At 39.2% G+C, this 17,874-nt stretch overlaps 1 protein-coding gene across 5 annotated transcripts in view; it reads right to left on the bottom strand.

Annotated features, from left to right (window-relative positions):
- slc8a3 (solute carrier family 8 member 3) overlaps nt 1–17,874 on the bottom strand; it is a 162,384-nt gene that overhangs the window by 96,417 nt on the left and 48,093 nt on the right. Inside the window, exon 1 of one of the 5 annotated variants that reach the window (XM_062041272.1) lies at nt 9,581–10,511. The exons of 3 other annotated variants lie outside the window; for them this stretch is intronic. In XM_062041272.1, the coding sequence (XP_061897256.1) occupies nt 9,581–9,594 (14 nt within the window). In that variant the 5' untranslated portion in view covers nt 9,595–10,511. Of the gene's footprint in view, nt 1–9,580; nt 10,512–17,874 lie in introns of those variants that run through there. One more of the 5 variants, XM_062041277.1, reaches the window with a different exon arrangement.

Here is a 17,874-nt window from a genome sequence, read left to right on the forward strand (position 1 = left end):
ACTTCCCCAAAAGTGTTTCTCATTGTAAATAGGTACCACTCTATTATTTTCCGTTACATACCTTTTTGTTTCCCGGGGGGGTGATTTGGCGTCGCACCTTTGTGACCAGCTTCAGTGAGCACTGACGCTCGGAACTGGTAAATCACTTTTATGTCTCTCTCCCTTTGTTTTTTTAATAAACTTTTTGGTTGTCGCTTTTAAAAGTGTTTTGTGGGAATGCACACTGTCTTGTGACTTGTTGGTGTGCATGTGTGTTGAATTCCCGAATGGTTGTTGAATTGTTGAAAAAAAACGAACTTTTGTATGCTAAAGGATGTGTGGATTAGCTTGATTAGCTTACTGCTAGCGGCAGTTGTTGCGGGGTCTCCCGTCTCATGAGTTTGTGCACGGGTCAGGGGCTCTGCTGTGTGTCTGTGTGGACATCTTGTGTGCCGCTGTAGCATTAATATGAGTGTGTATTGTTTTCTTTATTCTTTAGTGGAGAGAGATTCTGTTTGCCGTGGACTGTGTGTGACGCCCCGTTTTTGTTTTTTTCCCAAAAAAAGGTATGTCTGTTATGAGTTTTTTTGGCATAGTTTATTGTATAAAAAATATAAAAAGAATTGATGTGGGTGGGAAAGATGAGGTGTATTGCTGCACATTTAAGGATCCTTTTTCTTAAAGGCCTACTGAAATGATTTTTTTCTAATTTAAACGGGAATAGCAGATCCATTCTATGTGTCATACTTGATCATTTTGCGGTATTGCCATATTTTTGCTGAAAGGATTTAGTAGAGAAAATCGACGATAAAGTTCGCAACTTTTGCTCGCTGATAAAAAAAAGCCTTGCCTGTACCGGAAGTAGCGTGACGTCACAGGAGCTAGTATTCCTCACAATTCCCCATTGTTTACAATGGAGCGAGAGAGATTCGGACCGAGAAAGTAATGATTACCCCATTAATTTGAGCGAGGATGAAAGATTCGTAGATGAGGAACGTTACAGTGAAGGACTTGAGAGACAGTGATGGACGTATCTTTTTTCGCTCTGACCGTAACTTAGGTACAAGCTGGCTCATTGGATTCCACACTCTCCTTTTTTTATTGTGGATCACGGATTTGTATTTTAAACCACCTCGGATACTATATCCTCTTGAAAATGAGAGTCGAGAACGCGAAATGGACATTCAGTGCCTTTTATCTCCACGACAATACATCGGCGAAATGCTTTAGCTACGAGCTAACGTGATAGCATCGTGCTTTAACTGCATATAGAAACAAAAAAATAAACCTCTGACTGGAAGGATAGATAGAAAATCAACAATACTATTAAACCGTGGATATGTAAATACACGGTTAATGCTTTCCAGGCTGGCGAAGGTTAACAATGCTGTGCTAACGACGCCATTGAAACTAACTTAGCAACTTAGCAACGGGACCTCACAGAGCTATGCTAAAAACATTAGCTCTCCACCTACGCCAGCCAGCCCTCATCTACTCATCAACACCCGTGCTCACCTGCGTTCCAGCGATCGGCAGAAGGACGAAGGACTTCACCCGATGCGTTTGGCGGCCCGGAGACGTAGGAAGTCAAGGTGAGGTCGGCGGCTAGCGCGGCTAGCGCGGCTAGCGCTCCAACAAAGTCCTCCTGGTTGTGTTGCTGTAGTCCGCTGCTAATACACCGATCCCACCTACAACTGTCTTCTTTGCAGCCTTCATTGTTCATTAAACAAATTGCAAAAGATGTCCAGAATACTGTGGAATTATGAAATGAAAACAGAGCTTTTTGTATAGGATTCTACGGGTAACATAACTTCCGTTACTCTGACTTCGTCACGCGCATACGTCATCATACCGCGACGTTTCAGCCGGATATTTCCCGGGAAGTTTTAAATGTCACTTTATAAGTTAACCCGGCCGTATTGGCATGTGTTGCAATGTTAAGATTTCATCATTGATATATAAACTATCAGGGTTTCAGTAGGCCTTTAAGTTAAAGTTAAAGTACCAATGATTGTCACACACACACTAGGTGTGGTGAAATTTGACCCATCCCCTTGTTCACCCCCTCGGAGGTGAGGGGAGCAGTGGGCAGCAGCTGTGCCGCGCCCGGGAATCATTTTTGGTGATTTAACCCCCAATTCCAACCCTTGATGCTGAGTGCCAAGCAGGGAGGTAATGGCTCCCATTTTTATAGTCTTTGTTATGACTCAGCTGGGGTTTGAACTCACAACCTACCGATCTCAGGGCGGACACTCTAACCACTAGGAAATGTGTTTCTTTATAGTATTTCCCTAGCAATGGTCATGTGGTGACATCAATGATGGTATTTTGAGAGGTAATCATTGAAGTGGGACATCACTGAAGGCCTAGGTGGGAAACGCACGGCCCACCATTGGTATAATAGCAGCCTGAAGATGTTTCACCTCCATATTATCTGCTGTCATGTTCACACAGAGGACAAGATGAGGGCGGCACAGTGGGGTGTCCTAACGAGGTGGACCATCATGCCCCAACAGCATCTTGGGTTTTTTTTTTCACCATCGTTTGTGTTATTTCTTCCTCCTCCTCCTCTCACTATTTCTGAACACGGTCTCCCGCCCGCGCGCCGACTTCTGCTCAGAGTGACTTGATCTTCCTCGCCCGCCCACGGCCCGCGACGTGGTTGTTTTTAGCCGTCGCGTTTGCGGGTGCTGACCTGATTTACTGGCCATTGCCCCGCTAGAGCATCAACTTCAAGCATGGACGACCTCCTGGCAGGGAAATAACGCCTGCTCTCGGCCCCAACGCTTCCCCCCCACAGGGGCCGAATGACATGATGCAGTTACACTATATTGCCAAAAGTATTTGGCCACTTGCCTTGACTCGCATATGAACTTGAAGTGCCATCCCACGCCTAACCCATAGGGTTCAATTTTATGTGGGTCCACCTTTTGCAGCTATTACAGCTTCAACTCTTCTGGGAAGGCTGTCCACAAGGTTGCGGAGTGTGTTTATAGGAATTTTCCACCACTTTTCCAAAACCTCATTGGTGAGGTCACACACTGATGTTGGTGGAGAAGGCCTGGCTCTCACACTCCGTTCTAATTCATCCCAAATGTGTTCTATCGGGTTGAGGTCAGGACTCTGTGCAGGCCAGTCAAGTTCATCCACACCAGACTCTGTCATCCATGTCTTTGTGGACCTTGCTTTGCGCACTGGTGCAAACTGTTCCCACAAGGTTGGGAGCGTGGAATTGTCCAAAATGTTTTGGTATCCGGGAGCATTCAAAGTTCCTTTCACTGGAACTAAAGGGCCAAGCCCAACTCCTGAAAAACAACCCCACACCATAATTCCTCCTCCAGCAAATTTCCCACTCGGCACAATGCAGTCCGAAATGTACCGTTCTCCTGGCAACCTCCAGACCCAGACTGGTCCATCAGATTGCCAGATGGAAAAGTGTGATTCATCACTCCACTGCTCTAGAGTCGTGCTTTACACCACTGCGTATGGCTTAGATGCAGCAGCTCGGCCATGGAAACCCATTCCGCGAAGCTCTCTGCGTACTGTACGTGGGCTAATTGGAAGGTCACATGAAGTTTGGAGCTCTGTAGCAACTGACAGTGCAAAGACTTTCTGCACAATGCGCTTCAGCATCCGCTGACCCCTCTCTGTCAGTTTACGTGGACCTACCACTTGGTGGCTGAGTTGCTGTTGTTCCCAAACTCTTCCATTTTCATATTTAGGAGCGAGGACATTTCACGACTGGATTTGTTGCACAGGTGGCATCCTATGACTGGAAATCACTGAGCTCCTGAGAGCGGCCCATTCTTTTACAAATGTTTGTAAAAACAGTCTCCATGCCTAAAGTGCTTGATTGTATACACCTGTGGCCGGGCCAAGTGATTAGGACACCTGATTCTCATCATTTGGATGGGTGGCCAAATACTTTTGGCAATATAGTGTAGGAGTGGACCTCCCAAAATCCATTTGCATATGTGATGCAATATTCAATCAATTGATCATAGTTGCCGATTTTTAATGAAGTTGCTCCAGTTTTCCACCCAGGAAAAAGTCCACCTTGACAAGCGAGTGTTTTTACATCAACCTCCTCCAACCCGCTTGGACGCCGCACGAGTCAGGCCTTGCCTAACCGCCGCTGTCTCCATGGCAACCGGGCTTCTCATCCTGACGTAGCCTCGCCGCAGATCCAGTCCGCTGGTTCCGTCACAGCGGCTCTGAATTTTAATTCTGTGGGTTTTTTTTGTTTTTTTTTCATCTGCTTCATATTCCTGCCGGCCTTATCCTGCGATAGCAGAGGAATTAAACGCGGCGACGTTAACGTGCTAACACGCTAGCAAGCAGATTCACTCACAGCTGAGGTGACACACTGGAAACCAGTTAGACCAGTAACATTGTACTATACATCATATTACAAACTTGCTAATATTATTTCAAAATACAGCAAACTCAGCTCTCTTCCCCTTTACTTCCTGTTTCCTATTCAATTCCTGTTTCCTGTTTTCTTTTTCTTTTTTTGTACTGTTTTATTCCTTTTAAACCCTGTTTAATTACTCTTTTTTACCATTTTATATATTTTACTTCCTGTTTTCTTACTGTTAATTCTGAGTTATTTCTCTTTCTTTCCGTTTACTTCCTCTTTTCTTCCTCTGTACTTTCTGTTTTCTTACAGCTTACGTCCTGTTTTTTCTTGTTTACGTTCTCTTTACTACCTCTTTACTTCATGTTTTCTAGCTGTTTACTCCTGTTGTCTTTTTTTCTTTTCTTCCTGTTCTCTTCTTCTTGAATTTTTATTTTCTTACCTTTTCTTCCTGTTTACTTCCTCTTTACTTACTGTTTTGTTACACTTTACTTGTTCTTTACTTCCTGTTTTTCTTTTTCTGTTTTCCTGTTTTTTCCTCTTTATTTTGCCTTTACTTCCTGTTTTCTTCCTCTTTACTTACTGTTTTGTTTCACTTGTTCTTTACTTCCTGTCTTCTTTTCTGTTTTTCCAGTTTTTCCTCTTTATTTTGCCTTTACTTCCTGATTTCTTCCTCTTTACTTACAGTTTTGTTACGCTTTACTTGTTCTTTACTGCCTGGTTTTTCTTATTTGCTTCCTAATGTTGCCAATACTTGTAAAATGTGCGAGTAGCTCACTAATGTAAAACATTTTCACACTAGCTTGCTAGTAACACACTTGCCAACCTTTACTACCAAGATAACTTGCAGGTAGCTTGGTCATGCTAAAAACAAAATGCTAAAACTTGGTTAAAACACACGACTTGTCATTATTAACTACTTCACGAAATTTTGTGTAGCATGTTCCTGCTAACATCTTGTAGTAGCTATTCATAGCTAGGAGCTTGAAAAATAGTCTTGTTAAGTCACTTGTAGCACGCTACATTAAAACATTTGACTACAACTTGCGAACAGCCTACTCTTATATGCTAATGCAAATAAAGTTGATATTTGCTTGATTGTGAAACTGACTTGTTATTGTTCCGGACATTGCTACATTTTAGTTTGCTAGTTCATGCTAACACACTTGACAGGAGCTATCTAATGTCAACTGAAACGCTAGTACTTTGCTGTTGTAGATTTAACTGGCTAACTTGTTGCGAGCCTGCTAATGTTGACCAACGTGCCAATGCCAACTAGCTGTAAAAATTGCAAGTAGCTACAACATTTTTCACACTTGCTCGCTAATATTTACTACTAAGATAACTTGCGGATAGCTTGGTAATGCTAACAAACTTAATGCTAAAACATGCTAACACACACGACTTGTCAATATTACCTACTTTACTCAATTTTGTGTAGCATGTTTGTCAGAATAAATTGTATCTAAGTTATCACAGACTTTGTGTTTCAATGAGTTCCCGGCGAGGAAGACAAAAGCTGTCTTTAATCCTACCAAGCAGAAGGCTTGTAAAACTCACTGTGTAGGATGGGAAGCAACATGAAGTTGTTCTGTTTCTTTCATGTATTGTAATCAACAGAAAGATATTGTCTTGACCCAAGAACTACAAAGCGGAGAGGAAGCATGACCAGACTCCCCTCAAGGCGACCTCTTCTTTTAACTGTTTTACGACCTTTTCTGTGAACTGTTTTATGACCTTTTCTGTGAACTGTTTACGACCTTTTCTTTGAACTGTTCTGTAACCAAAGGCGATGGCTGTTTATGACCCCCGCCCCTTAGAACAGCTGTTGCCATGTAATCAGGGAAAGTCCAAATAAAAGAGTTGCCATAAATCTTTCGCCAGAGCGTGATGGAGACTGTACAAGAGTACAGCCCAAACGTCTCTCCTCAATTGAGCCAAATTTGTTTCTGTCTCTGTTTAATTCCTTGCTTCTTTGTCTTGTTAATAGATGTCATCAGTGTTTGAACCTGACAATGTTCCTGCTAACATCTTGATGATAGCTATACACGAGCTTGATAATTAGTCTCGCTAACTCGCTGGTAGCATGCTAGTGTTGATAAACCAGACAGTTACGAACAAACGACCCTTCAAGGTTGCTAATGCTAAAGGACTTGACTAGACTTGACAAAAGTGAGGCTCGAAGCACCCGAAAGTGTTGACACATGTCGGCCTCGTATTTGTGAGGTGTTGGGACAAAGTACCCGCCAAACACTTTAGAGTATACGACAAGTATACACACACACAAGTTGGCAGCACTTCCACGCAGAAGGTGTTAGCAACGATTTACAGTAGTTTGCCAATTAAATACACCAACTATGCTCCAGCTCGCGTTGGCGGGGAGGCGGGGTTGCGAGTGCGAGCCCAGACATTAGAGAGCTGGTCTGGAAGGAACATATGTACAAACACAAATATTTGATGTGTGATGTGTTGATAAAAGAAGTTGTGAGCAGGACTGCAGTCTGTGCCACCAGTCATTTAATGGTGCACTTCTTGCACTTATAGGGGGGCCAAACAATGATGACCTCCACCAAGGAGTTTTTATTTTTTATAGCCGTTTGTTTGTCAGTGAGCAGGACTTGACAAAAATTATATATTTATTACTAAAAATATTTGTGGAGGGCACAGAAAAAGTAAAAATTAATTACATTTGCGTGCAGATTCGGATAAAGTTTTAATTGATCTATTCAAATTGTTTCAGCTTTTTCTCTTTACTTCCTGTTTTCTTCCATTTTACTTCTCATTCTCATACTTGTTTAATCTTTACTTCCTGTTTTCTTTTTGTTTACTTCCCATTCTCATACTTTTTGCTTTATCATTACTTCTTGTTTTCTTATTGTTTACTTCCTCTTTTCATTCTTTTTACTTCCTTTTTTTAAATTGATCTTTACTTCCCATTCCCTTCCATTTTACTTCCTGTTTTCTTACTGTTTACTTTCGCTTTTACGACCTGTTTCTTCTTCTTTACCATATGATTACTACCTCTTTACTACATTTATTCCTCTTTACTTCGTATTTTCTTGCTGTTTACTTTCATAATTTCTTTCTTTTGAGTTCCTGTTTTCTTCTTCTTTAAGGCTGCTTTACATCCTGTTTTCCTTCTTTGTACTACTTTGTTTTAATTTTCTTTACTACTTGAGGTCTTACTCTTTACTTGGGTTGAGTTATTCCTTGCCCTGATGTGGGATCTGAACCGAGATGTCGTTGTGGCTTGTGCAGCCCTTTGAGACACTTGTGATTTAGGGCTATATAAATAAACATTGGTTGATTGATTGATACTACTGATTTTTTTCCTCCTCACTTCCTATTTTCTATCTCTATACTACCTGCTTACTTCCTCTTTACTACTTGTTCTCTACCTCTTTACTTCTAGTTTTCTTCTTGTTTACTTCCTCTTTAATACCTATTTTCTTCCTCTTTACTTCCTGTTTACATCCTCTTTACTTTCTTCTTTATTTCCTGTTTACTTACTCTTTAATACCTATTTACTGCCTCTATACTTCCTGTTTACATCCTCTTAACTTCCTTGTTTTTCTTCTTTACTTCTTCTTTAATACCTATTTTCTGCCTCTTTACTTCCTGTTTACATCCTCTTTACTTCCTTGTTCTTCTTCTTTACTTCCTGTTTACTTCCTCTTTAATACATATTTTCTTCCTCTTTACTTCCTGTTTACATCCTCTTTACTTCCTTCTTTTCTTCTTTATTTCCTGTTTACTTACTCTTTAATACCTATTTACTGCCTCTATACTTCCTGTTTACATCCTCTTTACTTCCTTGTTTTTCTTCTTTACTTCCTGTTTACTTCCTCTTTAATACCTATTTTCTGCCTCTTTACTTTTGTTTACATCCTCTTTACTTCCTTGTTTTTCTTCTTTACTTCCTGTTGACATCCTCTTTTCTTCCTTGTTTTTCTTCTTTACTTCCTGTTTACTTCCTCTTTAATACCTATTTTCTACCTCTTTACTTCCTGTTTACATCCTCTTTACTTCCTTGTTTTTCTTCTTTACTACCTGTTTACTTCCTGTTTAATACCAATTTTCTGCCTCTTTACTTTTTGTTTACATCCTCTTTACTTCCTTGTTTTTCTTCTTTACTTCCTGTTTACATCCTCTTTACTTCCTTGTTTTTCTTCTTTACTTCCTGTTTACTTCCTCTTTAATACCTATTTTCTACCTCTTTACTTCCTGTTTACATCCTCTTTACTTCCTTCTTTGTCTTCTTTACTTCCTGCTTACTTCCTCTTTACTTGCCGTTTTATTTTACACTTTCTCTGTACTTCCCATTTTATTTTGTCTTTAAATACGTTCTTTAATGTTAACTTTTTGTTTTTTGAATCTGTTTTACATTTTCAAGAAAAAGTACATTTAAAAAAATAGGATAACATCTAGATTTTTCACATTTTATGTCACACAAAAGTAGGGGGGATATGTCAATAAATACAGTCGCAGTGAAATGTTTGGCGACACCTTCTCATTTAATAACACGAGGAAGTGTCGCCATTCTTCAGCATTATATGATGAAACTGCCTTTGTAGTAGACGCCCTGCTACCCTCTGCAGTTGAGTAAGTTACCCTTTACGAGGCGTCGCAAATCTTTTGTGTTTAATGTCTGCGTTGGCGCTGCTGTACGGCAGATAATATGGCGCTAACGAGCAGTTGCGTAAGGGAGCTAATGAGAGTGCGGCTATAAATAGCCAGCAGCTCATGCATAATGAGGCGGGGCAGCCAGGATTTCAACACCAGGATTTTGACAAAAGCGGCACACATCAATTGAAGAAGGGAGAAGTATGCATATTTCATGTGGCGGTCGCTAATGAAGCTACACTAGCTGCACGCTTATCTGGCAGGGAGACGCTGGGAAGAAAGAAAGTAAGTTGTGTACATTGGCAGCGTTACATTAGTGCAGGGGTCGGCAACCCAAAATGTTGAAAGAGCCATATTGGACCAAAAATACAAAAACAAATCTGTCTGGAGCCGCAAAAAATTAAAAGCCATATTACATGTGTCATGAGATATAAATTGAATTAAGAGGACTTAAAGGAAATGAAATGACCTCAAATATAGCTACAAATGAGGCATAAGGATGCAATATGTACATATCACTAGCCTAAATAGCATGTTAGCATCGATTAGCTTGCAGTCATGCAGTGACCAAATATGTCTGATTAGCACTCCACACAAGTCAATAACATCAACAAAACTCACCTTTGTGCACTCATGCCCAACGTTAAAAGTGTGGTGGACAAAATGAGACAGAAAAAGAAGTGGCATAAAACACGTCCTAGAAAGTCGGAGAAAGTTATGTAAACAAACTATACGGTGAGTTCAAGGACCGCCAAAATTAGTAGGACAAAACGGCGCTCGCCAAATACTGGAATCAGTGAAGGATGTTTAATATAAACAGTGTGATTTATAACAATTAGGGAGGTTTGTGTCATGTTTGTCCTCCTACAGAAAGCATTTTAAAACAAAAAAATAGATTTTTTTTTCCCCTCATCTTTTTCCATTCTTCATACATTTTTGAAAAATCTCCAGAGAGCCACTAGGGCGGCGCTAAAGAGCCGCATGCGGCTCTAGAGCCGCGGGTTGCCGACCCCCGCATTAGTGCATCATGCATACATAATATTTACTTTGGCACACTTAGCAGTTGACACCTCCTTGTTCACTGACAAATTCAATTAGTAAGCCAACAAAAGGGAGAACAAATGAGTTGTTACAAATCACAGGGCGCGTTGAGAGAGAGATCCCTTTTTTCGTACGCGCCACTCTTGATTGGCTCCGGTGAAATGGAGGGAAAGCAGCGCCAAGATGGAGTCAAACGCGTAAACCAGGAGACGGGCTGGAGAGGAAGGATGCGAGAGAGGATGTTTTTTTTATTTTTTATTTCCTCCCCCAAGTGTCAACCTGATTATGTAACTGCCACGTGCTAAAAATAAAGCCTGCAGTACAAGCGGGGTATTGTGTGCTAACACACGTAAAGGCCCATCAGATGGGTAGGTTGTGAGTACAAACCCCGGCCGAGTCATACCAAAAGACTATAAAAATGGGAGCCATTACCTCCCTGCTTGGCACTCAGCAACAAGGGTTGGAATTGGGGGTTAAATCACCAAAAAATGATTCCCGGGCACGGCAGAGTAACCATGTTATACTCTTCCATATCAGTAGGTGGCTAGATGCTTAGTAGATGTCGGGAACAGGTCGTGTGAGACGACGATGGGTTGTCGTGATATGCAGGTGACAGCGGGAGGCAGGGTGCAGGCAAAAAAGTATCTAATGCTTAAACCAAAACTAGGGCTGCAACAACTAATCGATTAAATCGATTATTAAAATAGTTGCCGATTAATTTAGTCATCGATTCGTTGGCTCTATGCTATGCGCAGAGTTTTTTTAAAAATTATTATTATTCATTTATTTATATATATTTTTTAATAAACCTTTATTTATAAACTGCAACATTTACAAACAGCTGAGAAACAATCATCAAAATAAGTATGGTGACAGTATGCTGTTTTTTTTCAATAAAATACTGGATAGGATAGAAATGTAGTTTGTCTCTTTTATCCGATTATTAATCGATTAATCAAAGTAATAATCGACAGATAAATCGATTATCAAATTAATCGTTAGTTGCAGCCCTAACCAAAACTAAACAAAAGGTGAGTGCCCCTAAGAAAAGGCATCGAAGCCTAGGGAAGGCTATGCAGAACGAAACTAAAACTGAACTGGCTACAAAGTAAACAAAAACAGAATGCTGGACGACAGCAAAGACTTACTGTGGAGCAGAGACGACGTCCACAAAGTAGATCAGTACATGAGACAACAATCAACAATGTCCACACAAAAAAAGACAGTATCTACTGCTTAAACCAAAACTAAACAAAAGGTGAGTGCCCCTAAGAAAAGGCATTGAAGCCTAGGGAAGGCTATGCAGAACGAAACCAAAACTGAACTGGCTACAAAGTAAACAAAAACAGAATGCTGGACGACAGCAAAGACTTACTGTGGAGCAGCAGACGGCGTCCGCAAAGTAGATCCGTACATGACACGACAATCAACAATGTCCACACAAAAAAATATAGTATCTAATGCTTATGATAACACACATATATAAGTACAGACCATAACCCACATACAAAAGTACGGATGCTAACAAACACACATACGTATTGACCATGACCATGGAGGCTTACACATATACAAAAAGTACAGATGCCAAAACACACTAATGTGACCATTGATGCTAACACACACCAATGTGACCGTGGATGCTAACACACGCATAAGTACAGATGCTAACACACACCGATGTTACAATGAATGCTAACACACCAACATAAAGTGCAGATGCTAACACACAAAGGACATAAATATCCCCACTGAATGCTGACAAAAAGACACACTTCACAACACGGGCGTTGGGTTTGCACAAACGTGTCCGCAAAGAGTCACTCGGTCCCGCGATGGTGAGGCCAGCAGATTATCTGTGGTTGCCATGGCGATGCAGCTTCCCTCTCCGATAGAGAAGAGAAGCGTCACGATTTCATGAAGGGATGTAGTGAGTAAAAGAGAAGCTAGCATGACATTTTCTCCCTGTTGTTTTGTTTATAGAGTTGGCCCAGTGGTGCAGTGGATAGGCTTGCAGGCAGGTTCAATCCTGACAATCTATGTAAATTGCAATATCAATAATAGATAATAGTCATCATTGCTACACACATGCTATACTTATCTTGGTGATTTTGTTTTTAACCTTTAGGGCTACCAGGGACCATAAAGGGTCTCAGTCATTAAAATGTTAAAATTAAGTCAAATTATTATTATTTTTTATTTAACGCTTACAGTAAATCTCTATATCAACTTCAGGTTGATATAAAGTAAAAACCTTTTCTGTCAAAGACAACTTTGTTTTTTATAGTAAAATAGAGCCTTAAAAGATCAATAATGCAGGACACCATTGATTTTAATTCTTTAATATTTTTGAGTAATCATAGTGAAAAGTTACATAAAATCCCACTAAATATATTTGGGATCCAAAAGGTCCCCCACTCATAAAGTGATACATTTTTATTTAATTTTTTTTACTTTTAACACTTAGATTACGAGATCAACTTCAGATATATCTGTCGATTTTACGTTTGAACTATTATTTTGTTTGTTTTATGCTCTTTTGTTGTTGTTAGATTTCACCTCATTCCACTATTTATGTTAGTGTCCATTGCTGGTTTGTTAGGATAGTCCACTATTTGCTTTTTATGAAAGTCCATTATTTACTTTTTATGTGAGCCTATTATTTGTTTTTATGATAGTCTATTGTTAGATTTTTTTCTATAGTCAAAATTATCGCTTTTTATGTTATTCCATTGTTTGCCTTTTTGTTGTATAGTTGTTTGCTTTTATGATAGTCCATTGTTAGACAGACCATTGTTTATTTTTTCGTGATGCTCATTTCTTTGCGCTTCATGTTAGTGTCCATTGTTGGTTTGTTAGGATAGTCCACTATTTGCTTTTTATGATAGTCCATTGTTTGCTTTTTATGTGAGCCTATTGTTTGTTTTTATGATAGTCTATTGTTAGATTTTTTTTCTATGGTCAAAATTATCGCTTTTTATGTTATTCCATTGTTTGCCTTTTTGTTGTATAGTTGTTTGCTTTTATGATAGTCCATTGTTAGACAGACCATTGTTTGTTTTCTCGTGATACTCAATTGTTTACTCTTCATGTTAGTGTCCATTGCTGGTTTGTTATGATAGTCCACTATTTGCTTTTTATGATAGTCCATTGTTTGCTTTTTATGTGAGCCTATTGTTTGTTTTTATGATAGTCTACTGTTAGATTTTTTTATAGTCAAAATTATCGCTTTTTATGTTATTCCATTGTTTGCCTTTTTGTTGTATAATTGTTTGTTTTTATGATAGTCCATTGTTTGCCTTTTTGTTGTATAGTTGTTTGCTTTTATGATAGTCCATTGTTAGATAGACCATTATTTATTATTTCATTGTACTCAATTGTTTGCTCTTTATGTTAGTGTCCATTGCTGGTTTGTTATGATAGTCCACTATTTGCTTTTTATGATAGTCCATTGTTTGTTTTTCACATTAGTCAATTTTTTGTCCTTATGTTAGCCCATTGTTTGTTTCTTATGTTAGTTCATAGCTGGTTTGTTATGATAGTCCAGTATTTGCTTTTTATAATAGTCCATTGTTTACTTTTTATGTGAGCCTATTGTTTGTTTTTATGATAGTCTATTGTTAGATTTTTTTTCTATAGTCAAATTTATTGCTTTTTATGTTATTCCATTGTTTGCCTTTTTGTTGTACAATTGTTTGCTTTTATGATAGTCCATTGTTAGACAGACCATTGTTTGTTTTTTCGTGATACTCAATTGTTTGCTCTTTATTAGTGTCCATTGTTGGTTTGTTTTGATAGTCCACTATTTGCTTTTTATGAAAGTCCATTGTTTACTTTCTATGTGAGCCTATTGTTTGTTTTTATGATAGTCTATTGTTAGATTTTTTCGATAGTCAAAATTATTGCTTTTTATGTTATTCCATTGTTTGCCTTTTTGTTGTATAATTGTTTGCTTTTATGATAGTCCATTGTTAGACAGACAATCATTTGTTTGCTCTTCATTTTAGTGTCCATTGCTGGTTTGTTATGATAGTCCACTATTTGCTTTTTATGCTAGTCTAGTGTTTGTTTTTATGATAATCCATTGTTTGCTTTTTATGTTAGGCCATTGTTTGTTTCTTGTGTTAGTTCATTGTTGTTTTTGTCTGTTAGCCCAATGATTATTTATTAATTTTTCTTTAAATTCAAAGGAAAATACATGTATTATTATTAAATATTAATAGTATTAATGACATTGGAATATAAGAAGTAGAAATTAAATGTTTATTGAAGGAATTTAAATGCGCATCAGAGGCCATCAGACATTTAAATGATTATTTTGTGAATTAGCCACGTCAAACTTGATTTTCTCCTGCGATTGCGACGTTGAAACTGGCCAAAGACGAGCTGACGCTCTCGCCCGTTGTTGCCAAGGAGGCCCCTGAGGACCCCTCGAGGTCGGCGTGACATTGCCATCGTGACCCAACGTCAGCGAGCGGTGATGCTGCCTCTTCATCGCAGCCGCCATTACTCACTGCAGCTCTGGCAGACTCTCAGAGAACCCGCGGGGCCGTCAGCGCGGCCTTGGATGGCATCCAGCACCACAACTCGTCCACATTTGGTCACAAGGAATTTTTGGACGCCGTTGAAACGCAAGCTCGTCGCACAATGTGCTGAGTGGGCGTCCTCTCCTCTTCCTCCTTGCAGGGAAACCCCTTTCATGGTCTGCTGAAGCGCTTCCTCCTTTTGGTGGTGCTAGCGTTAGCATCGCAAAGACCTTCACTGAGACAACGCTGCTCTAAATATATTGCATCTGTCACGAAGACGTCACCAAATGCGTCACGGAAATACTAAACCCCAAAACCAGTGAAGTTGGCACGTTGTGCAAATGGTAAATAAAAACAGAATACAATATTTTGCAGCCTATATTCAATTGAATAGACGGCAAAGACAAGATATTTAACGTTCGAACTGGAAAACTTTGTTATTTTTTTGCAAATATTAGCTCATTTGGAATTTGATGCCTGCAACGTGTTTCAAAAAAGCTGGCACAGGTGGCAAAAAAGACTGAGAAAGTTGAGGAATGCTCATCAAACACTTATTTGGAACATCATACAGGTGAACAGGCTAATTGGGAACAGGTGGGTGCCATGGTTGGGTATAAAAGTAGCTTCAAGCTCAGTCATTCACAAACAAGGATGGGGACGAGGGTCACCACTTTGCCAACAAATGCGTGAGCAAATTGTCCAACAGTTTAAGAACAACATTTCTCAACCAGCTATTGCAAGGAATTTAGGGATTTCACCATCCAAGGTCTGTAATATCATCAAAAGGTTCAGAGAATCTGGAGAAATCACTGCACGTAAGCCGTGATATTACGGACCTTGGATCCCTCAGGCGGTACTGCATCAAAAAGCGACAATCGGTGTGTAAAGGATATCACCACATGGAACACTTCAGAAAACCACTGTCAGTAATTACAGTTCGCAATACATACAGAATAGTGCTGCTAGGATCCTGATGAGAGTGCGGAAATACGACCATACCACACCAACTCTCAAATCCCTTCAATGGCTTCCTGTTCCACTCAGGATGGAACTCAAAGTCTCCCTACTAACCCACCAGTGCCTCCATGGAAAAGCCCCCCCTCTACCTCAAAGAACTACTCACCCCCAAATCCTCCACACGACACCTCCGCTCCGGACAGGCTAACCTCCTCCAACCTCCGAGGACAAAGCTACGAACAATGGGAGACCGGGCTTTCCGCTCCGCCGCTCCCAGTCTGTGGAACGCTCTCCCTGACCACCTGAGGGTACCACAGACTGTGGATGCTTTTAAAAAAGGCTTAAAAACCCTCCTTTTTTTTAAAAAGCGCCTTTTTTTAGATATATGCATACTTGTTTTAGCTATTTGGCTGTTGTAGTTCATATTTTTATTTATTTTTTATTATCTCCTTATTTTTTTAATTTGTTATTTATTTATTTTATTTTATTTTTTTTTTAATTCAATTTTTTTTTTTTTTTTTTTTTTTTTTTAATTTTTTTTTTTTTTTGTATTTTAAAAAAAAAAAATTTTTTTAAATACACTAGCATTTTGAGGTTATTTACTCAATGAAAAGTGTTTTTTACAAATAAAATTTATTATTATTAATATTATTACAGTTGGTCGCTACATCTGTAAGTGCAAGTTAAAACTCTACTATGCAAAGCCAAAGCCATTTATCAACAACACCCAGAAACGGCGCCGGTTTCGCGGATGGACTGATGCAAAGTGTCAAAGTGTTCTGTGGTCTGACGAGTCCACGTTTCCAATTGTTTTTGGAAACTGTGGACGACGTGTCCTCCTTGACCAAAGAGGAAAAGAACCATCCGGATTGTTCTAGGCGCAAAGTTGAAAAGCCAGCATGTGTGATGGTATGGGGGTGTATTAGTGCCCAAGACATGGGTAACTTACACACCTGTGAAGGCACCATTGATGCTGAAAGGTACATACAGCATTTGAAGTGTGTTGTGGCCAATCACAACAAGCCAATCACACTGAAGTATAGTTGCTAGGCAGAATTCACAGGCGTCATGGCACAGTCAAGACCTGTCTACTCCTGGTCACAACTTTGTTGCTAGGCACAACTCCACACAAACACACACGCCACGATGATACACTGGCTTGGCAACCTGGGTTTAGAAGGTGGCACAGCAAGGACAGGGAGAGTTGGCAGGAAGACGATCAGAACACTTGACAAGTGAGCCAAATCAAATCTCGCTGGAATAAAACAACAGAAAAAGGACAGAAAGATGCGGCCTAAACGTGTAGTCCTGAATTACTCAGCCATGTTTTACCTTACTTATAACACACACCCGCAAACACACACACACACACACACACACACACCCACACCCGCAAACACACGCGAGTTAATTGGTCGTTATCTTCATCACTTTAGCGCTGACAACGACATCCATCTTTATGTGGACAAACATCTGCACTAATGGCAGCCGCTCATCAACCTGCCACAATGATAACAAAAAGAAAAGAAAAAATATACAAACAATCTATTCTTTGACAAATAATTATTGAACATTCACAGTATTTCATTGCAAATAAAATAATTATTCTTTGTACAGATGAATGGCAACAAGTTGTTTATATTAAATAATCTAATGTAATACTACTAGTGGTAGCACTAATGTAATACTACTAGTAGTAGTACTAATGTAATACTACTAGTAGTAGTAGTACTAATGTAATACTACTAGTGGTAGCACTAATGTAATACTACTAGTAGTAGCACTAATGTAATACTACTAGTAGTAGTACTAATGTAATACTACTAGTAGTAGTAGTACTAATGTAATACTACTAGTGGTAGCACTAATGTAATACTACTAGTAGTAGTACTAAAGTAATACTACTACTAGTAGTAGTACTAATGTAATACTACTAGTGGTAGCACTAATGTAATACTACTAGTAGTAGTACTAATGTAATACTACTAGTAGTAGTAGTACTAATGTAATACTACTAGTGGTAGCACTAATGTAATACTACTAGTAGTAGCACTAATGTAATACTACTAGTAGTAGTAGTACTAATGTAATACTACTAGTAGTAGCACTAATGTAATACTACTAGTAGTAGTAGTACTAATTTAATACTACTAGTAGTAGCACTAATGTAATACTACTAGTGGTAGCACTAATGTAATACTACTAGTAGTAGTACTAATGTAATACTACTAGTGGTAGCAGTAATGTAATACTACTAGTAGTAGCACTAATGTAATACTACTAGTAGTAGTACTTATGTAATACTACTAGTAGTAGCACTAATGTAATACTACTAGTAGTAGCACTAATGTAATACTACTAGTGGTAGCACTAATGTAATACTACTAGTGG

This window comes from Entelurus aequoreus, linkage group LG03, assembly GCF_033978785.1.
Source record: "Entelurus aequoreus isolate RoL-2023_Sb linkage group LG03, RoL_Eaeq_v1.1, whole genome shotgun sequence".
Classification (NCBI taxonomy): Eukaryota; Metazoa; Chordata; class Actinopteri; order Syngnathiformes; family Syngnathidae; genus Entelurus; species Entelurus aequoreus.